This window comes from Myxine glutinosa, chromosome 11 (genome assembly GCF_964187855.1).
Source record: "Myxine glutinosa chromosome 11, kmMyxGlut1.1, whole genome shotgun sequence".
NCBI classification, from domain to species: Eukaryota; Metazoa; Chordata; class Myxini; order Myxiniformes; family Myxinidae; genus Myxine; species Myxine glutinosa.
Genome location: NC_136271.1, coordinates 35,049,037 through 35,068,666, shown reverse-complemented (window position 1 = coordinate 35,068,666; position 19,630 = coordinate 35,049,037). Strand labels below are relative to the sequence as shown.

The 19,630-nt window shown below is 47.7% G+C and overlaps 2 protein-coding genes across 2 annotated transcripts in view; both read left to right on the top strand.

Annotated features, from left to right (window-relative positions):
• LOC137418094 (meprin A subunit beta-like) overlaps positions 1-19,630 on the top strand; it is a 73,092-nt gene that overhangs the window by 45,636 nt on the left and 7,826 nt on the right. The window contains exon 10 of the mRNA XM_068104056.2: positions 2,622-2,808. Within this exon, the coding sequence (XP_067960157.2) occupies positions 2,622-2,808 (187 nt within the window). The remainder of the gene's footprint in view (positions 1-2,621; positions 2,809-19,630) is intronic.
• LOC137418107 (uncharacterized) overlaps positions 2,725-19,630 on the top strand; it is a 51,361-nt gene continuing 34,455 nt past the window's right edge. Inside the window, exon 1 of the mRNA XM_078786259.1 lies at positions 2,725-2,808. The gene's annotated coding sequence lies outside the window, so the exon portion shown is untranslated. The remainder of the gene's footprint in view (positions 2,809-19,630) is intronic.

Sequence of the window (19,630 nt, the reverse complement as noted above, 5' to 3'; positions counted from 1 at the left end):
TATAAATCATTGTGTGGAGCGGGACCTCACTATCTCTCCGATTTGCTCACTCTCTATGAACCTCGGCGACGGCTTCGTTCAAGCGACGACTCTATGACCTTAGAGCCGCCGCGCACCAGCACCAAGTCGTTTGGCGAGAAATCCTTTTCCTTTGCTGCACCTCTGCTCTGGAATGACTTGCCTTCCTCTGTTCGACATGTTGACTCTCTTCCTGCCTTTAAAACCTCCCTCAAAATCGATCTGTTTCACAAGTCTTTCAAAGTCTAAGTCCTGTTTTCCCTTTGGTTTGAGGTGGGACAGAGATCGAGAGTATGTCTGTGTACACGTGCGGGGGAGGGAGGGGAGGAGGAGGGGGAGTACACATCTGTGGGTTTTCAATGGGGAGGGAGAGGAATAGGGCAAGAGTGAAGGTGTGTCTGTGTGTGTGCATGTTTGTGTGTGTGTGTGTGTGCATGTTTGTGTGTGCGTTCGCATGATAATGTAAAGCGCCATGAGGGTAGTTTACTCTGCTTGATGGGGCTATATAAGACTCCTTTATTATTATTATTATTATTATTATTATTATTATTATTAATAACTAGGCAGCTTTGGCCACCACAATGAGTTGAAGTGTGTGCAAAGCCTGGCTTTTGGGAGTATAACAGTAGATGGCTTACTGAGAAGAGTGCATCTTGTATTTGCTGGCGAGCTCAGTGTGCTGAGAGACCAGATGGAACGAGACCAGAGAAAAGGTAGTTGAAAAAAAAGGAGGGACTGATCTGTTTGTGATATGAGAGAACAACAGGCCTTGCGGTCGTCCTCATTGCAGGAGATGCTAATAATGTTGAGATCTCTAGATTCTAAAGGTTCTCAGAAAGACAGATGTGATGCTGCAATACCAGCCCATATGGGACAGCAGAACTCCATTGATCTATGATCAAAGGCATTATAGGCTGTGTAGTTCTGATTTCTCAAGGAATTATTTTGGCACAGGACTGATAATTATGGCTGATGATGAGGTCAAGTTGTTCAAGAGAATGACCCTCTTCTAGTGAATAAACATGGAAATAGCTAGGTAGATATTTTTCATGATAGGTAGCTCGGTAGAGGGTGAGAATGTGGTATGTTTCAGGATTGAAAGGCATGCATCTAATAAATTCCAGACAAGCAGAGGCAAGCAGCTCGAGTCTGCCTGCCAGTGGGATGATGTACTGTACAACACAATGTGGAGCCACCTGCAAAAATGAAACAGGGTTTTCCAAGCAAGACAGAAAGACCACCAACCTGCTTGTGGTGAGAGTGTGAAAGGCCCTCAGAATCAGATTCATTGCAGGAGATACCAATGATCCTAAAAGCCTTGGTTTATGCAGTGTGAAGCCGAGCTAGGTGTGAGGCAGGAGCACCAGCCCAGAGAGGAGAGCAGTACTCCATCAAACTGCTGATGAAAGCTTTGTTGGTGGTGAGAAACTCAAAAGTGCCAAGGAAGGACACAATAGAGGATGCCCAGTTGGCAACTGGCTTTGGAGGCCAGCTTGGAAATGTGGTTTTCCCAGGAAAGATCAGGGCAGATACTAAGACCCAAAAGCTTGAGCGACAGAACTTATTTGAGAGGATTGTTGAGAAAGTAGATGGGAGGGTTTTCCAGATGGTATTTTCGGAGAGACATTATAATGAGAGTGTGAGATTTGTCAGGATTGAAAAACAAGTTGCACTTGTTTGACCAGTTTGTGATTTTATCCAGGTCTGCGGAGAGTGAAGAGGTTGCTGCATGCCGATCAGTGGTATGAGAGATGGAGCAGTAGAGGGTGGAGTCATCACCAAAAAGATAGAGAGGATATTCCAGAGAGTCAGAAAGGTCATTGATGAAGACCAGAAAAACCACAGGGCCCAGGACATTGCCTTGATGTACTCTAAGCTGAACAGGAAGAGGAGAAGAGAGAATTCCATTTAGAGCCACATGTTGAATACGACAGGAGAGGAAGTCCTCCAGCCAAGCATGGAGATTTCCATGGATACCATAAGAGGAGAGTTTGGAGAGCAGGCCGGGGTGCCAGACCATATTGAAGGCATGATATATGTCAAGAGAGACGGCTCTGATTTCCTGTTTGGCGTTGAGGACCTCCATACATTGTTGAGACAGCAGAAGCAGCATGTCCAGAGGAGAATGACTTGGTCTGAATCCAAATTGATGATCTGAGATCAAGCCATTGGAGAAGAGGAAGGATTTTATTTGGGAAGCAGTTGTGTTTGGTTGGGATAAATCTGTGTTTGAGAGAAAGTAGGCTTTTGTGAAATCATTATCAAATGCTGTGGAGATGGCAGCCCAAACTTTTGTGAGCAGAAATATTTCAGTCACTGCCAGATGGTCTGTACATTTTCTATGGCATGAAAGGTTGAATGGTGCATGGACATATTGGGGTATATTCATTCAATATTGAAACCTCAATCCATAACATCCAATGTCAAAGATAAAAAGATCCTTTGGCGAAGGGTTAAAATCAGCACTTTAATGACAGAATATTACGAAATTGTCTCAACAGAGAATAGTAAATTAAAACGTCTTGCAACGGCTGAATATGAGTAATTGCCACCTCTGTTCAAATCCTGTTAACTTGTCGACACTCTTTATCCAACAAACACAGATATTTCCCACCTGCAGAAATCCCAAGAATTGTCCACGTCAAAAACCACAAACTCGCCAACCACAAACTCGCCAACCACAGGAGACTCTGGTGCAAATACGTCACTGACGTCGAGCCAGAAAGCAAACACTCTGGTGGACTGCGAGTACGGAGCTCTGTGTACAACTTATGAGCCAACTGTATGCAGGTATGCAGTTATTTGCTTTCACTTGGCAGGTCAAAAAAAGAAATTTGGGAAGCCTAGCACTCAGAATATGTCACACACTGGCTGTGGTTGGAAGACCCATTCTCCAGCTTTATTGAGTTGCTGTAGGATGCCATGTTGTGTTGTTAAGAAAGCTCAAAGGACCAAATCAAAGTACGAGGGGCATTCAAACGATCTTAGAAACGAGATATGATAGACCAAGATATTGTATATATTGAAGGAGCTGGGGCTCCCACGTCGATCGGAAGAATGGACGCGACAAAAAGCTGGAATTCATCCGAGTTGCTTTAATCAAACCAAACACTCAGGCACTCTGAAAAGCCCGTTTATCGGGCAGCAATATATATACATATTATCCCGGAGCGTTTGCCCAGGAAAGGCGAGAGGGGGCGTGGCCCAGCGTCCTGGCTGCGGCCTGGCAAGTTGAGGGCGAGCCTGGGCATGCCCGGGCGTCCCGACCGAGGCCTGGCAAGTTGAGCGCGGGCCTGCCCGGGCGTCCTGGACGAGCCCGGCATGGTGATCGCTCCGCGTCCTTGATAGGTGCAAGGCGATTGTGAAAACCCAGCGGTAGCCGCTACACACGTCCCCCCAGAATCGACTTGCACCGGCAGGGTCAATTTGAGGGGGGTCCTGATGACCCGGCCGAAGCGACCCCTGGCGGGTCGTGGGAGGGGGTCCGGTGTGGTGGTGGGCGGTCGAGTGGGGGGCACCGTGGACGGGGGGCGGCCTCGCCGCGGCGGAAGGGCCACCCGTGTTGGGTGGTCGACGTCCACGTGCGCCGGCTTGAGGCGGGCCACCGCAATCCGGTCCGACCTGCCGCCGATGTCGATGACGAACGACTTGTCGTCCCGTCGCAGCACCCGGAAGGGCCCGTCGTACGGCGGCCGGAGTGGCCCCCGATGTGCGTCGTGACGCACAAAAACATACTCCGCTGTGCGAAGTGCTGGGGGGACGTAGGACTGGGGGTCACCGTGGTGGGATGTTGGCACGGGGGCAAACCGTCGGGCGGCCTCCTGGAGGTCCGAGCGCTGGTGAGCTGCGGACCAGGGACTGGTAGCGTCGGGCACGAATTCGCCCGGGACGCGTAGCGCCTGGCCATAGACAAGTTCGGCGGTGGATGCCTGGAGGTCCTCCTTGGGGGCCGTGCGGAGGCCCAAAAGGACCCACGGCAGCCGGTCGGCCCAACCGCCGTCTTGAAGGCCGGCCATGATAGCGGCCTTCATGGAGCGGTGGAATCGCTCGCACAACCCGTTTGCTTGGGGGTGGTAGGCCGTAGTACGGTGGAGCTTGACCCCCAGGTTGCGGGCGACCGCGCCCCACAGCTCGGAGGTGAACTGTGGTCCACGGTCTGACGAGATGTCCGCCGGTGCGCCGAAGCGGGCGACTCAGGTGGCGATGAAAGCCTGCGCCACGTCGGCGGTGGTGGTGGAGATGAGGGGAACGGCCTCCGGCCACCTGGTGGTCCTGTCCACCATGGTGAGCAGGTGTGTGAACCCCCGTGACGGGGGGAGGGGGCCCACCAGATCCACGTTGACGTGGTCGAAACGTCGTTCGGGCACGGTGAAAGGTGCCAGCGGGGCCTGGGTGTGTCGGTGGACCTTGGCCCATTGGCAGGCCGTGCAGGTGCTGGTCCAATCGCGGACGTCCCGACGAAGGCCGTGCCAGACGAATCGCGCCGACACCAGCTTCTGGGAAGCTTTCCGGCCTGGGTGGGAAAGGCCGTGGAGGGAGGCGAAGATGCGGCGTTGCCAGGTGACGGGCACGATGGGGCGAGGCTGGCCTTGGGAGACGTCGCAGAGCAGGACAGTGTCCGCGAAGGGGATGTCGGCCAGGCGGAGGCCCGTGTCCGCCGCCCAGAGGGCTTGCACCGTGGTGTCAGTGGTTTGGTCCGCCGCCATAAGCGCAAAGTCCACGCCCAGGTGGACCGCGTTCGCGCTGGCCCGGGAAAGACAGTCGGCCATGGCGTTGTTTTTGCCGGTGACGTGCCGGATGTCCGTGGTAAACTCCGACACGGCGGAGAGGTGGCGCTGTTGGCGGGCCGACCACGGCTCCGTGACCTTGGCCATGGCGTAAACCAACGGCTTGTGGTCGACGAACGCCGTGAAAGGTCGGCCCTCCAGGAGGTGGCGGAAATGGCGGACGGCCAGGTGTAGACCGAGGAGCTCCCGGTCAAACGTGCTGTATTTGAGCTCGTTCGGCCGGAGCTGCCGGCGGAAAAAAGCGATTGGCTGCCAAACCCCGTTCACCCATTGCTCATGTACGGCGCCCACCGCGTAGTCGGAGGCATCCGTGGTGAGGGCGATGGGAGCGTTGAGCACCGTGTGAGCAAGCAGTGTTGCGTCGGCAAGGGCCCGCTTTGAGCTTTGGAAGGCCGCATCCATTGCTGTGGACCAGGCGATGTCGTGCTTGGCCGGCTTGCCCCGGAGGGCTTCGTAGAGGGGCCGCATGAGTTGAGCAGCGCGGGGCACAAAGCGGTGATAAAAATTCACCATTCCCAGGAATTCCTGCAGGGCCTTTATGGTGCGGGGACGCGGGAACGTGGTGATGGCCTCGACCTTGGTTGGCAGCGGCACGGCCCCGTTCTTGGTGATGTGGTGGCCCAAAAAATCAACGGCCGTTGTGCCGAAGTGGCATTTGGCCGGGTTGACGATGAGGCCGTGCTCGCTGAGGCGCCCGAACAGTGTTCGGAGGTGGAGGAGGTGCTCGGCCCGGGACGTGCTGGCGACGAGGCTGTCGTCCAGGTAAACGAAAAGGAACGGCAGGTCACGCAGCACGCCGTCCATCAAGCGCTGGAACGCCTGAGCCGCGTTCTTGAGACCAAACGGCATCCGCAAGAATTCGAATAAGCCGAACGGCGTGATGACTGCCGTTTTAGGGACGTCGGCCGCCCTGACAGGTACCTGCTGATATCCCCGTATGAGATCAATTTTCGAAAAAATGACCCGTCCCGCCAGACAGGCGGAGAAGTCTTGGATATGCGGGATCGGGTACCTGTCGGGGGTGGTAGCGTCATTGAGACGGCGGTAGTCGCCACACGGGCGCCATCCACCCCCCGGCTTTGGCACGATGTGCAGTGGCGAGGCCCACGCGCTATCGGAGCGCCGCACGATGCCGAGGTGCTCCAACGCGTCGAATTCGGCCTTCGCCACAGCGAGCTTGGCTGGGTCGAGGCGGCGGGCCCTGGCGTAGACCGGCGGGCCCGTGGTTGGTATGTGGTGCTCGATCCCATGCCGTACTGCGACGGCCGAAAACGTCGGCCGCGTGAGGGCCGGGAACTCCGTGAGCAGGCGAGCAAACTCGTTCGCCGCCGGGACGGCGCATGCCAGCTCGGTCGGCGCGGAGCTGCTCAATGTGCATACCAGGGAGCTGAAGGTTTCGGCGTTGATTAAACGACGCCGTTGGACGTCCACCAGCAGTCCGTGTGCGCAGAGGAAGTCGGCGCCTAGCAAAGCCATGGGCATGTTTGCGGTTACAAACGTCCAAGCAAAGCGTTGGCCGCCGAAGCAGAGGGTGACGTTGCGCGGGCCGAAGGTGCGGATAGTCGATCCGCAACCAAGGAGGGGCCGCAAACCGCGGATTGCCTGTCCTGGTCAGAGGCGGGTATGACGCTCAGTTGGGCGCCGGTGTCGCACAGGAAGCGCCGTCCGGACGCTTTATCCGTGATGAACAGTAAGTTGCCCGTGTGGCCGGCGCTCATGGCTGGTAATGAACGCCGGCCCGGCCGTTTCCCGGCCTGCCGAAGGTGCACGGGGGTCGGCATGTCCGGGCCTTCTGTCCGAACCTGGCATGATAGTAACACCACGCTTGGTCAGGTGGAGGCCCCGGTCGTCGTGCTGGAGGTGGTCGGCTCGGTGTAGCGGCCGCCAATTGCGTCGGCAGTTCGGTCGTCGACCGTGCCGGGTGCTCGGGCGCCATGGGTGTTGCGTCGGACGGCGGTGGGTCCCATGTCACCGCTGCGATGCGCTGTCCTGCGGCGGAGATCTTGTCGGCTTCTCTGGCAAGGGCCCGGGGATCTATGATCGTCGTGCTTGCCAGGGCGAGGCGTACCGGGTTAGGCAGCTGACGGAGGAACAGCTCCCGGAACAGGAATGCCGGAGAGTGCTCGCCGAGCAGTGAAAGCATGTAGTCCATTCGCTCGGAAGGGCGCGTGTCGCCGAGCTCGGGCAGGTCGAGCAGGCGCCGTGCGCGTTCCGCCGATGGGAGGGCGAAAGCATCGAGGAGAAGCTTCTTAATCGCGCCGTATTTGTCAGTGGCTGGCGGGCTCTCGAGGAGGCTCAGGGCGCGGGCCGTGGTGGCCGAACCGAGCGCTGCTACCACATGGTGGAAGCGGGTGTCGTCGGCCGTGATGCCTCGCAGGGCAAACAGGGAATCTCCCTGTGCGAACCAAACCGCCGCGTGAGCCTCCCAGAAGGTAGGCAGTTTAAGGGCGACTGCCGTGTCCATGTCGTTAGGTCACCAATGAAGGAGCTGGGGCTCCCACGTCGATCGGAAGAATGGACGCGACAAAAAGCTGGAATTCATCCGAGTTGCTTTAATCAAACCAAACACTCAGGCACTCTGAAAAGCCCGTTTATCGGGCAGCAATATATATACATATTATCCCGGAGCGTTTGCCCAGGAAAGGCGAGAGGGGGCGTGGCCCAGCGTCCTGGCTGCGGCCTGGCAAGTTGAGGGCGAGCCTGCCCGGGCGTCCCGACCGAGGCCTGGCAAGTTGAGCGCGGGCCTGCCCGGGCGTCCTGGACGAGCCCGGCATGGTGATCGCTCCGCGTCCTTGATAGGTGCAAGGCGATTGTGAAAACCCAGCGGTAGCCGCTACAATATCATGTTTTTTTTTTCAATGTAAACTTGTATATAACAAGTAAAGAAATAACAAGAGGAAGGGATAATAAGGCACCCAATAAATTGCAACATCAATATATATTAGGAATAATACATCGGTAATGGTTAGTATGCAGCATTGTAAAAGTTAACCATTCAAATCATTATTATGATTAACTTGAATGTGAACTCTCAAGATACCTATCACACGAACCTCATTTGTAAGGAGTAGAGAAAGGTGAAGTATTGACCTTGACAACAACACTCAGATGTCTATACATAAGATGAAGCGACCAAGGGTTGTCATTCACATTCAAATTTGACATATTTCAGCTATTAAGCGATATAAGAGTAAATACAGTGCTGTGCAAAAGTCTCAGACATTTTGTATTTTTACATGTGCATTGTGCAAGGAAACAAAAAAAACCGTGTTGAATGTAAATACATCTTTATGAAAAATAAAATCGTATTCAAGTAACCAAATTTACACATACTATACCTTGATATAAAATGATAGCGAGTATGTCCAATGACCATGTCCACCCTTTTCCATCAAATAATTTGGAATTATTTTCATAATAATAAATAATTTAATTCAATTTAATTTAATTTAATTTAATTAATTTAATTTAATTTAATTTAATTAAATAATTTTGTTATAAACTCTTTTGGAATGTTGTTCCAGAACCTTCCAAGATCTTCCAAGGATAATTTAAATTATTGAGATTATTATCTTGCCAAAACGAAGTTTTTGCAAGATGTATTAGTCAGCTTGTATGTTTGTTTGTTTGTGGTTAATCATTTTTTTTCACGTTTAGATCACTCTGTAGACCACAGTTATTATTGGAAACTCCTGTAACTTCGCATATCAGAGTCCTATAGAGATACCCTTCAGCACACAAAATTTTGAAGGTCAAGGTCAAAGGTCAAGGTCACTTTGTGGTCAATCATGGAGGTCGACGAAACACTAATTTTTTGAGTAACTTTGATCGGATCGTCTCCAAACTTCATGGGAATCTAGTATATGGTCCGGCGCTCAGCTGATTAGTTTTTGGTGGCGATCGGCCTTGACCTTCATGGTTAGCGCTGGAGGTCGAAAATTATTGACCCCAAGGTCAAATTTTGAAATCATAGGTACCATATCGAGTAATACCTCATATGAATGCCCTTGATGAGTGCTTCCCAGATCTGTAAACAGTTTGACGCTATGACGTCATTTGATGACGTCATGACGAAAAAACGGAATTTTCACATTTTGGCAAGATACGGTTCACCCTGTGGGTGACATATGTTCATTTGTTTTTTTATCTTGCCAAAACGAAGTTTTTGCAAGATGTATTAGTCAGCTTGTATGTTTGTTTGTTTGTGGTTAATCATTTTTTTTTCACGTTTAGATCACTCTGTAGACCACAGTTATTATTGGAAACTCCTGTAACTTCGCATATCAGAGTCCTATAGAGATACCCTTCAGCACACAAAATTTTGAAGGTCAAGGTCAAAGGTCAAGGTCACTTTGCGGTCAATCATGGAGGTCAACGAAACCCTTATTTTTTGAGTAACTTTGATCGGATCGTCTCCAAACTTCATGGGAATCTAGTATATGGTCCGGCGCTCAGCTGATTAGTTTTTGGTGGCGATCGGCCTTGACCTTCATGGTTAGCGCTGGAGGTCGAAAATTATTGACCCCAAGGTCAAATTTTGAAATCGTAGGTACCATATCGAGTAATACCTCATATGAATGCCCTTGATGAGTGCTTCCCAGATCTGTAAACAGTTTGACGCTATGACGTCATTTGATGACGTCACGACGAAAAAACGGAATTTTCATGAAAAAATTATTTCCTCAGTTCTCATCAAAATCTTTCAATATTTCATGTGCGTTGGTCATGAAGACATACTATTCACCATACGAAATTATTAAGGTCAAGGTCAAATGGCAAGATACGGTTCACCCTGTGGGTGACATATTTTTATTGTTTGTGGTTAATCATTTTTTTTCACGTTTAGATCACTCTGTAGACCACAGTTATTATTGGAAACTCCTGTAACTTCGCATATCAGAGTCCTATAGAGATACCCTTCAGCACACAAAATTTTGAAGGTCAAGGTCAAAGGTCAAGGTCACTTTGTGGTCAATCATGGAGGTCGACGAAACACTAATTTTTTGAGTAACTTTGATCGGATCGTCTCCAAACTTCATGGGAATCTAGTATATGGTCCGGCGCTCAGCTGATTAGTTTTTGGTGGCGATCGGCCTTGACCTTCATGGTTAGCGCTGGAGGTCGAAAATTATTGACCCCAAGGTCAAATTTTGAAATCGTAGGTACCATATCGAGTAATACCTCATATGAATGCCCTTGATGAGTGCTTCCCAGATCTGTAAACAGTTTGACGCTATGACGTCATTTGATGACGTCATGACGAAAAAACGGAATTTTCACATTTTGGCAAGATACGGTTCACCCTGTGGGTGACATATGTTCATTTTTTACTTTTCTTTGTCCAAATAATACATCGTCAATGTGTTTGACATCTTCGCTTTGAGGAGCCATTCCATGCGTTTAAGGACTCCAGCTTCCTCTTTCTTCGGCAAATACGTTTTAATTATTCCCCTGAGTGATTTTGATCATTATCTTGCTGTAAGATGAAGTTTGGACAAAGGTCTTGCACCACTGGGGATAGCATGGTGGGTTAATGTTTGTTTGTACCTTGCTGCGATCAATATACCATCAATTTTAGCCCTGCTCAATCAATGCAGCCATATAACAATCTCCATTTCTCGGACAGCTTCTCAGTCGTTTCTCCTTAATGGTAAGGGCATTTTATGAGATATTTCACAAATCTGTTAACTAAATTGTTACCAAAAAATTTCTTCACCAATATGTTTGTAAAGGTGTGTAATAACATGTGTTAAAATGTTGAAGTTCAACTCCCGTGGGAAACCCAGAAAAAAAGCTGTTGAATTCGGGTACCGAAAAATTATTTTCGAGAATTTTCTTTTTTTTTTATCGGCCCTTAAGTAACTTATGAGGGGTCAAATAAGGGTTTTTCATGATTCTGAGTTGATTGTTAACATTTATATTTTCACTTTTACATTTACACACAAAGTAGCTTTTATTTCACATCCATATATAATACTCAAGAGTTATTTCTCATTCACAATGTCAGAAGTTTCAACAGTCATTGTCTATGTCTTCTTCAGACTCAACAACATCCTGACTGCAGTTTCTGCATGTAATGCCATTACAGACTCCACAGGCCGAGATGCACGTGACCCCATTCTTCTTGCAGCTGCATCGCCGGTTGCTGCAATCTCCATGACAATTACAGCTCGTGAACTGCAATAGCTCCTCAGGAGCCGTGGGGTCCAGTGTTGGAACTGGCTCATACCCATGCACACCTATTGTCCATCCATAGTCACTGGGGTTCAGAGACATGCTCTGTAGAAGGATCCAGTCCCGGGTCTGCAGGTAGGCACGGAGTGAATGTTGTGCAGCTGCACCCTCTGTTGGAGGTAGAGTCTCTGGTTTGATCACCCACCCCGCTGCCCAGAGTGTGTCACCTGGAGTGAGGAGTGGCTGATCATGAGCCAGGGAGGAGGAAAGCTCAGCGAGGGGGAGAAACATGATCGCGTTCGTTCCTATCTGTTTCCTGTTCGTAAATGGAATAATCTTTACTTCAGTTCCTCTCAGGATCTTAGCTTTGTCGAGTGCCTTCAACTTCACCCGGGGGAAAGCTGCTGTTGTCTGTGGATCTGGCAAAGGTGGTGCCGGAGAGGTGACTTCGATCCAACCCATTGAGTGAAAGGGAGTGTTTCCGTGAATAGAGACAATGTTTAAATCTATATTGTCTCCAACAAACTGAGTGACTGCATTGTTTGTTTCCCCAACCTCCATAAAGACCACCTGATCATTAGTTGACAATTCACTTTCACTGGCTGGCACTTTGGCTGTCATCACTGATTGATCCTCAAGCGCAGCATCAACCGCAACCTCATCATTGATCTGTTCATCGGTTTCCTCCACAATGGTGTCAAGAGTGCCAGAAGTATCTGGAACATCATCTCCACTCCTACTATTAAGGAAGCAGTATTTGTAGTTTTGTGTCTCCGTGTAAGACTCAGTGTATCCCAGCCGGTGGAACTTGTTGAGCATCCATTTTGACCCAAATCTATGATCAAGTTGTATGGCAAACCCCATTTGGTGTGGCAATACTCCAGACCGAGGTCGACAGGCCTTAATAAAATTCTGCCCCCAAACGGCAACTCTTTCGTCTGTCTTGACAATCGGTCTCAAGAACATCTGAAGGCTTGCAGGAACAAGTGTCAGCTGACTATCGATGTCAGTCATACTGTGTGTGGTGGGGTATGACTTTGGACCTAAATCAATCAAGGCAATATCATTGGATATGAACTTGAGTGCCGTCTTTATGATCTGAGTCTTCTCATCTCCATGGTCAAGATTAGCATGATGCCCTCGCAGAATATTGTCGGTGCCATCTTTGAGACAGAGTACATCTGCCCTTCTTTCCTGTGTTGTGAAATACAAGGTGTCTTCGTATTTCTCTAGAAGTTTTATCTTTAGCCAATGCTTTGAATAAGAAAGGCTCTTCTCTGGTGACTGATCAAACTCCTGCAGCTTTTCATGGACTTGGTCCATGTTCATTACCCCATGCTCTAATTCTGAGTCTAACCATTCGCAGAATTCAATAAAAACTGCCTCTCGCTCCTCATCAATACTCCTCTGTCCTCTCTTCCTTTTTCCTTCCTCATCAGTCTTGGACAAACTGTCACCTCTCGCAAACATAAGTTTGCATCGCAAATGGTACAGTGTTTCTTCTGCTACCAAGTCGTTGATCCCTTCCAGGCGTCCAGTGACTTCAATGCCCCAGTCATCCCCGCGACTCCGTGCTGTCTTCAGCAAGCTTGCCTTCAGTGTATCTGCAGTCAAATTATCTGGCACTCTGTATTTCTTTCTAGCTTGTGCTGGATTATTTTTGTAGAGCTGGGCTGGTTGGTTGCAAAGAATGCATACATCCTTATACAGGAGGTCAACTGACTGTGATCTTCTAGAACTGCAGCCAGTTGATGAACTGAACTCACAAGTAGTGCGTCTTCTCTTCAACTTTGATGACTCTTTCTCTGCCTTTGATGCTTGAGCTGACTTCTTGGTGGTTGCAACAAAGTTGTTGTACAGATCATTTTTACACTTCTGGTGGTACCTCAGTTTTCCTTCCTTTTGAGCCTCCTTCATACGTTCCACAACAGTAACATTTTCGACAGTTTCTGCTTGTTTCAATAAAGTTGAGTATCCCTTTGGAGTTGCCTGTATGAGCCTTTCAGCTGGTGTATCCGAGCGTGCACAGATGAAGCAATTGAGCACAGGTGGAGTAACGTCTTCATCCATATTGCTAGACTCCATGTCCTGCAAAGTAGAAAATGAGATATATTTAGAAATTATTTTTCCACAAAGGAGTGTCTGTGGTGAAATATAAATGTTAACAATCAACTCAGAATCATGAAAAACCCTTATTTGACCCCTCATAAGTTACTTAAGGGCCGATTAAAAAAAAAAAAATTCTCGAAAATAATTTTTCGGTACCCGAATTCAACAGCTTTTTTTCTGGGTTTCCCACGGGAGTTGACCTTCAACATTTTAACACATGTTATTACACACCTTTACAAACATATTGGTGAAGAAATGTTTTGGTAACAATTTAGTTAACAGATTTTCATATGTTTCCCTTACTATAATGGCTAATCACCGCAGTAATTTAATATGATTAATTGTCCCAATTAGATATATTGTGACGGCCAATAACATTGCACGTGTTCACCATTGTTAGCGATCTCCTGCGGCTATGAAGATTTAGGGCTGCAGATTATTGTCAAAAAGTGCCTTAAAAATGGCGGAACTGGCAACTAGCTTCCTACCAGCTACTTTTGGTATTTTTTTTATAAAGTAGGGGCCTTGACAAGGTCACAAACCAAAAATACCCAGAATACCTCTGGGGGAACATGCTTAAATTACGTCATCAGAATGGCTGTCAAAATTGTAAAGTTTAGCATTGTGTACAGGTGCTGACGTGGTACCTAACCGTATATATAGTAGTTTTACTGTCAAGAGAAAAAACATCAGCCTTTTCCTGGGATGAACACCGTTTCATTTGTGGAGAACCAGATAATAAAAAGAAAGGAATAAAACTTACGTACAGCAGCGAATATGAAGCCAGCAGAAGTTCGTGAGATTGTGCTTACAACAATGGTTCTGATTACAAAAATGATTCCCAAATACTTCACCGTGCAGTTTGTATTATTAGCAGAGACATAGAAAAATTACAACCAACAACTGAATACCCTAATACCCAATAAATTGATCTTAATGCATCAGCTGTGTTTAATTTAAATATTATTTAAATATTTAAATTAAATTATTAAATTAATTTAAATGCATTTAATTGCATTGCATGCATGCATTTAAATTAATTTATTACTTATATATTGTGGGAGAAATTTCACCAAATTTTTGGTGAAAAATTTGCCCTCAACTTCGACGGTTTCCCAGTATCCACCTCCACTCACATCCGGAATCTTGGCATCATCTTTGACCAAACCCTCTCCTTCGACAAATACACTAAACAGATCACAAAGACAGCCTGCTTTCACCTGAAAAACATCACCCGTCTCCGTCCATCCCTCTCCTCCACGGCTGCAGAAACCCTCATCCACGCCTTCATCACCTCCCGTCTGAACTACTGCAACAGCCTCCTCTATGGTTCACCCTCAATAATCACCAATAAACTCCAATACATTCAGAACTCCGCTGCCCGTCTACTCACCCATTCCCAGACCCGTGACCACATCACCCCCGTCGTTTACAAGCTTCACTGGCTCCCCATCCCCCAGAGAATCCAGTACAAAATCCTCCTCTTGACCTACAAAGCCCTCCATAACCTGGCCCCATCCTACCTGGCTGACCTCCTCTCCAGACACACTCCCACCCGCAACCTCCGCTCTGCTGGTACCAACCTCCTGACCCCCCCCCCCCCCCCCCCATGCGGACCAAATTCAGATCCTGGGGGGACAGGGCCTTCTCCATCGCTGCTCCCACCCTCTGGAACTCACTACCTCACACCATCAGAGACTCCTCCTCACTCACCACATTCAAAACATCACTCAAGACCCACCTGTTCAACACTGCATTCAACATTTAACCCACAGCATTTAACCCCTGACTATCTCTTCTCCTTCTCCTTCCTTTTGCTTTGACAATTTACCTCTTGATTTTTGTCTTTTTGCACTTGTTTTTTGTACTGTCAAAGCACCTTTGGGCTTCTTGAAAAGCGCTATATAAAATAAATGTATTATTATTATTATTATATATTATTTAAATGTTATTTTAAATATTATTAAATATAATTAATAATATTATTTTTAAATATTCTTAAATATTACTATTATTAAATAGAATATTGAAATCAGATGCTAGTATCATTTTATTACAGATCAGGACACACGGACCATCAATGTAAAAATAAAATACAAAAACTTAATAAAAATGGGGGCCATCTTGATGACGTCACTTGAACATGTTCCTCCAAGGGGAGTCTGGGTATTTTTGGTGTGTGAAGTAGTCAGGGCCCATAATTTATAAAAAATATCAAAATTAGCTGGTAGGAAGCTCGTTGCCACTTCACCCTCATTTTCATGCTCAATCTGCAGCCATAATTATTGGTGTACTAGCAGAAGTACCCGGCATTGCCGGGCGGGGGAGGGGAGGGGGATAGGGGAGGGGGAAGGGGAGGGGGAAGGGGAGGGGAGGGGAGCGGGGGGGAGGGGAGGAGAGAGGGGGAGGGGAGAAGAGGGGGGAGGAGGGGAGGGGAGGAGAGGGTGGGAGGGGGGAGGGGGAGGGCGAGGGGGAGGGGGAAGGGGGAAGGGGTAGGGGGAGGGGGAGGGGGAAAAGGGAGGGGGAAAAAGGGAGGGGGAAAAGGGAGGGGGAAAAGGGAGGGGGAGGGGGGGAAAGGGAGGGGGAGGGGGAAAAGGGAGAGGGAGGGGAAAAGGGAGGGGGAGGGGAGGGTGAGGGTGAGGGGAGAAGGGGAGGGGGTAGGGTGGAGGGGGAAGGGAGGGGGAGGGGAGGATGGAGGGGGGAGGGGGAAGGGGGAGGGAAGGGGAGGGCCAGTCAACAATGACGTTGCAGTTCTCATGGTCGGAGAGCAGCACAACAATCGCGACATCGTCCTGCATCTCCGCAACAGCACGAAGCAGATTTTGGAGACTCACCGATCCTGTGACGCCCTCCAGTACCGGCGTTGCCGGGCAGGGGAAGGGAGACCCGTACATTACACACATTACAACATTACACACACACAAACTGTGTTTTATGTTCAATGGTCTGGCGGCGGGGATGGAACATCACGTGATCGCTCTGAGCGAATCAGCGCGCTGCTCTGCCACCAGGTCAGATTCCGTGTATAATATTCCTCTGCGCTGAGGTAAATATGAATAAAAAATATGGATCTCGTCAAATATTTTTAGGTCAGCCATGTCCTTCCCAGGCTCAATGGCCATGTCTGTGCCAAATATCAAGTACGTGAGCCTCTCCGTTTCGGAGTCTATCGGTAACATTACACACACACAAACTGTATTTTATGTTCAATGGTCTGGCGGCAGGAATGGAACATCACGTGATCGCTCTGAGCGAATCAGCGCCCTGCTCTGCCACCGCTCAGATTCCGTGTATAATATTCCTCGCTGAAATGCGCTGAGGTAAATATGAATAAAAAATATGGATCTCGTCAAATATTTTTAGGTCAGCCATGTCCTTCCCAGGCTCAATGGCCATGTCTGTGCCAAATATCAAGTACGTGAGCCTCTCCGTTTAGGAGTCTATCGGTAACATTACACACACACAAACTGTGTTTTATCTATCTATAATTCCAGTAATCTCTGTGTGTGTGTGTGTGTTTGTCTGTGTGTTTGTCTGTGTGTTTGTCTGTGTGTTTGTCTGTGACCGCTGTTTCTCGACAACCACGGGTCCGATATACTTTAAACTTGCCAGGTATATTGCTGGGGACCCGAGGATGTGCCTTTTCAAGGTTTCATATTAATCGGAGAAGTAGTTACCGAGCTATGGCGATTTCTTTACCAAACTCCGCAAGCCGTTCGCTTTGGACCAAACCATTTCATGTAAATAGAGGGGGGGAATTGTCACCGTACTCGCAAGCCGTTCGCTTTGGACCAAACCATTTCATGTAAATAGAGGGGGGGATTGTCACCGTACTCGCAAGCCGTTCGCTTTGGCTTTGCGAATGGACCAAACCATTTCATGTAAATAGAGGGGGGGGATATAATTTTAGATATATATATAGTACGGGCATGCCCTAGTATATATAGATTACGTTATCGTGCAGGAAGTACCCGGATGTGACGTCATGTGAATTCTATCAATGAAGCTTCCATCTCCTAAACTGCGATTCAACATCATCTTATTACAGATGTGGAAGGCGAGATGAGAACAATTGATCTGGCCTTAACAGTTTATTGAGCATTGCAGGTGGAGATGGATGAAAAACCTTAAAGACACAATGAAAACTCTGTCAGGATGCAATCGTTGACAATTTAGGAACTTACAAACTTCAGGGCAATACTTTCATGTATTCAATGATAAACTCTGTTACCATTACCGTTACAATTTAGTACAGTTGAAGAGTAAATATTTTACCAATGGAATCCACGAGCACATTGAATAATTCCGATCAACTATCTTGTGTCATTAATTCAGGTGTTAACTAATAAAAAATATTATCGTTAACCATTAAAGACATTATAGTTAATAACAATTCAACATTCCAATTTAAATAATGACTACAATTATTCTGTAGTTGACCAGTAATAATAGTACCATAAATCAACCGGTAACCAATAGTAAAATTGTTCTCCAATAAATGTACAATACATATAGTCCTTCTTGTTATTAATGAATACTAGCAACGGTACCCGCCCTATGGGCGTGGCTTCAATTGGGAGGCCCAAATGAAAAGGCAAAATATCAGAAATTGAAGGCTTTTTTTATTTTAAACGATTCATATAAACATCCGTTGAATCTTATCACACGCAAATCATCAAAATCTAAACAGTACATGGCGCCCATTTTGAAAAAAGATTGAATTCTGCAAAACGGAAGTGACCGCTACAAGTATTTCTCAGTCGCACGTTTATGTGTTAAGAGTGCACGCCGAATCTGTAACACGGAAGCGGCCGCTACACCCGTTTCTCAGTCGCTTTGCGAACGCTGCCGTGTTAATTCGGAGCTACACGTTTATATCAGAAGGGTTCGTCACACTGTCACGTCAAACACTACCGTGAACACAAACATCATCACAACATCGTCACAATGAAAACATCGTCACAATGAAAACATCGGCACTTAAACGATTTATATTTCATGACGCTCATTCTTATGCTCATTAAACGCTCATTAAATATTAAACGTTCATTAAAGGATTACGAAAATAAAAACGAAAATCTGTTTAGATTTTGATGATTTGCGTGTGATATTTAACGGATGTTTATATAAATCGCGCCTCCAAATTGAAGCCCCGCCCTCAGGGCGGGTACCGTTGCTCGTCATATATAATGGCGATACAACAATTTTTACCGCTTTCCTTTGAAGAATAGGAATGAAGGGGAAGGAGCGTGTTAATACAGTGCGTATCAAAAAAAGGTAATCCGGTTTCAAGGGGTTAATATGCAAAGGTTATTTAGTTTGACAATTTACATGTGGTTTACCAATTATGAGGAGATCCTCAGCTTTCCATTGATGCCTTTCATGCATCATTGCTGTCACACATGACCGAGTACATGTTCATTGAAAATGACAAGTTCAAATCGCATTTTTACAAGTTTGGCTAATTGGTGCAAGACAGTTTGAAATGGACGCATTACTTGTCGACTGCCAAGTTGATTATGTAAAATTGTTAAGCTGGTCTGGTAATCGTTGGTTGCGTCATCCTTTGTTTAAGATGGGTATTTAAGATCGGCCTACAGTGTATGGCTTTAGAGACAGTCTGAGTCATTGAAAAGATGGTTCAACTTACGACTGAACAGCGGACATTCGTGGTTACAACCTTTCACCAAACTGGAAGTTTGCAGCGAACTCGTGATGCGTTCAGGGAACGTTTCCCAGACCGGGAGCCTCCAGCAGCCAAAACCATCTGGGTGAATGTTAGAAAATATCAAGAGCATGGTACTAGCCTCAACCGCAACAAGGGCAATTCTGGTAGGAGGCACACTGGGCGATCGGAAATGAACATTGCAGCAGTAAGGCAACAAGTTTTGGAGCATCCTAGGGATACCATCGCAAGACGAAATGGGACGGCATTGCCTTGGGCAACATTCAACCGAATCACAAGACTGGACCTCCACCAACATCCATATCGGATTCACATCCGGCATCAACTTACGCCAGGGGGTTTTGCCAGGAGGCTGGTGCTTGCCAGATGGTTGATAGCACGTTGCGAAGCAGATGTCCATTTCCTGCGGTCTCTTGTTATCGGTAACGAAGCTGTTTTCGCCATGGATGGCAAGGTCAATACCCATAATGTTCTTGAATATGCACCGACAGGACAACCCCCGGAATTTAATTTTGACACCAACATGAATCGACAAAAGTGGACTGTTTGGTTGGGACTTTGTGGAAGTGGTCAGGTGATCGGGCAATTTTTCTTTCAAAGGAATGTCAAGGTAACAGGTATCTGCAGATGATCAATGATTAAGTTTTACCGCAGCTGGAGGAGAATTTTGAGCGACAGGTTTGTGGTGTCTTCAGATATCTCTGGTGGGCCCAAGACGGCGCCCCAGCACATCGTCTTATCGCTGTCCGAGATCGACTGAGGGAACTCTTTGGAGACCGAGCCATCGCCCTCAACCATGCAGTGGAATGGCCCCCAAGATCACCTGACCTCACATCTTGTGATTATTTCCTTTGGG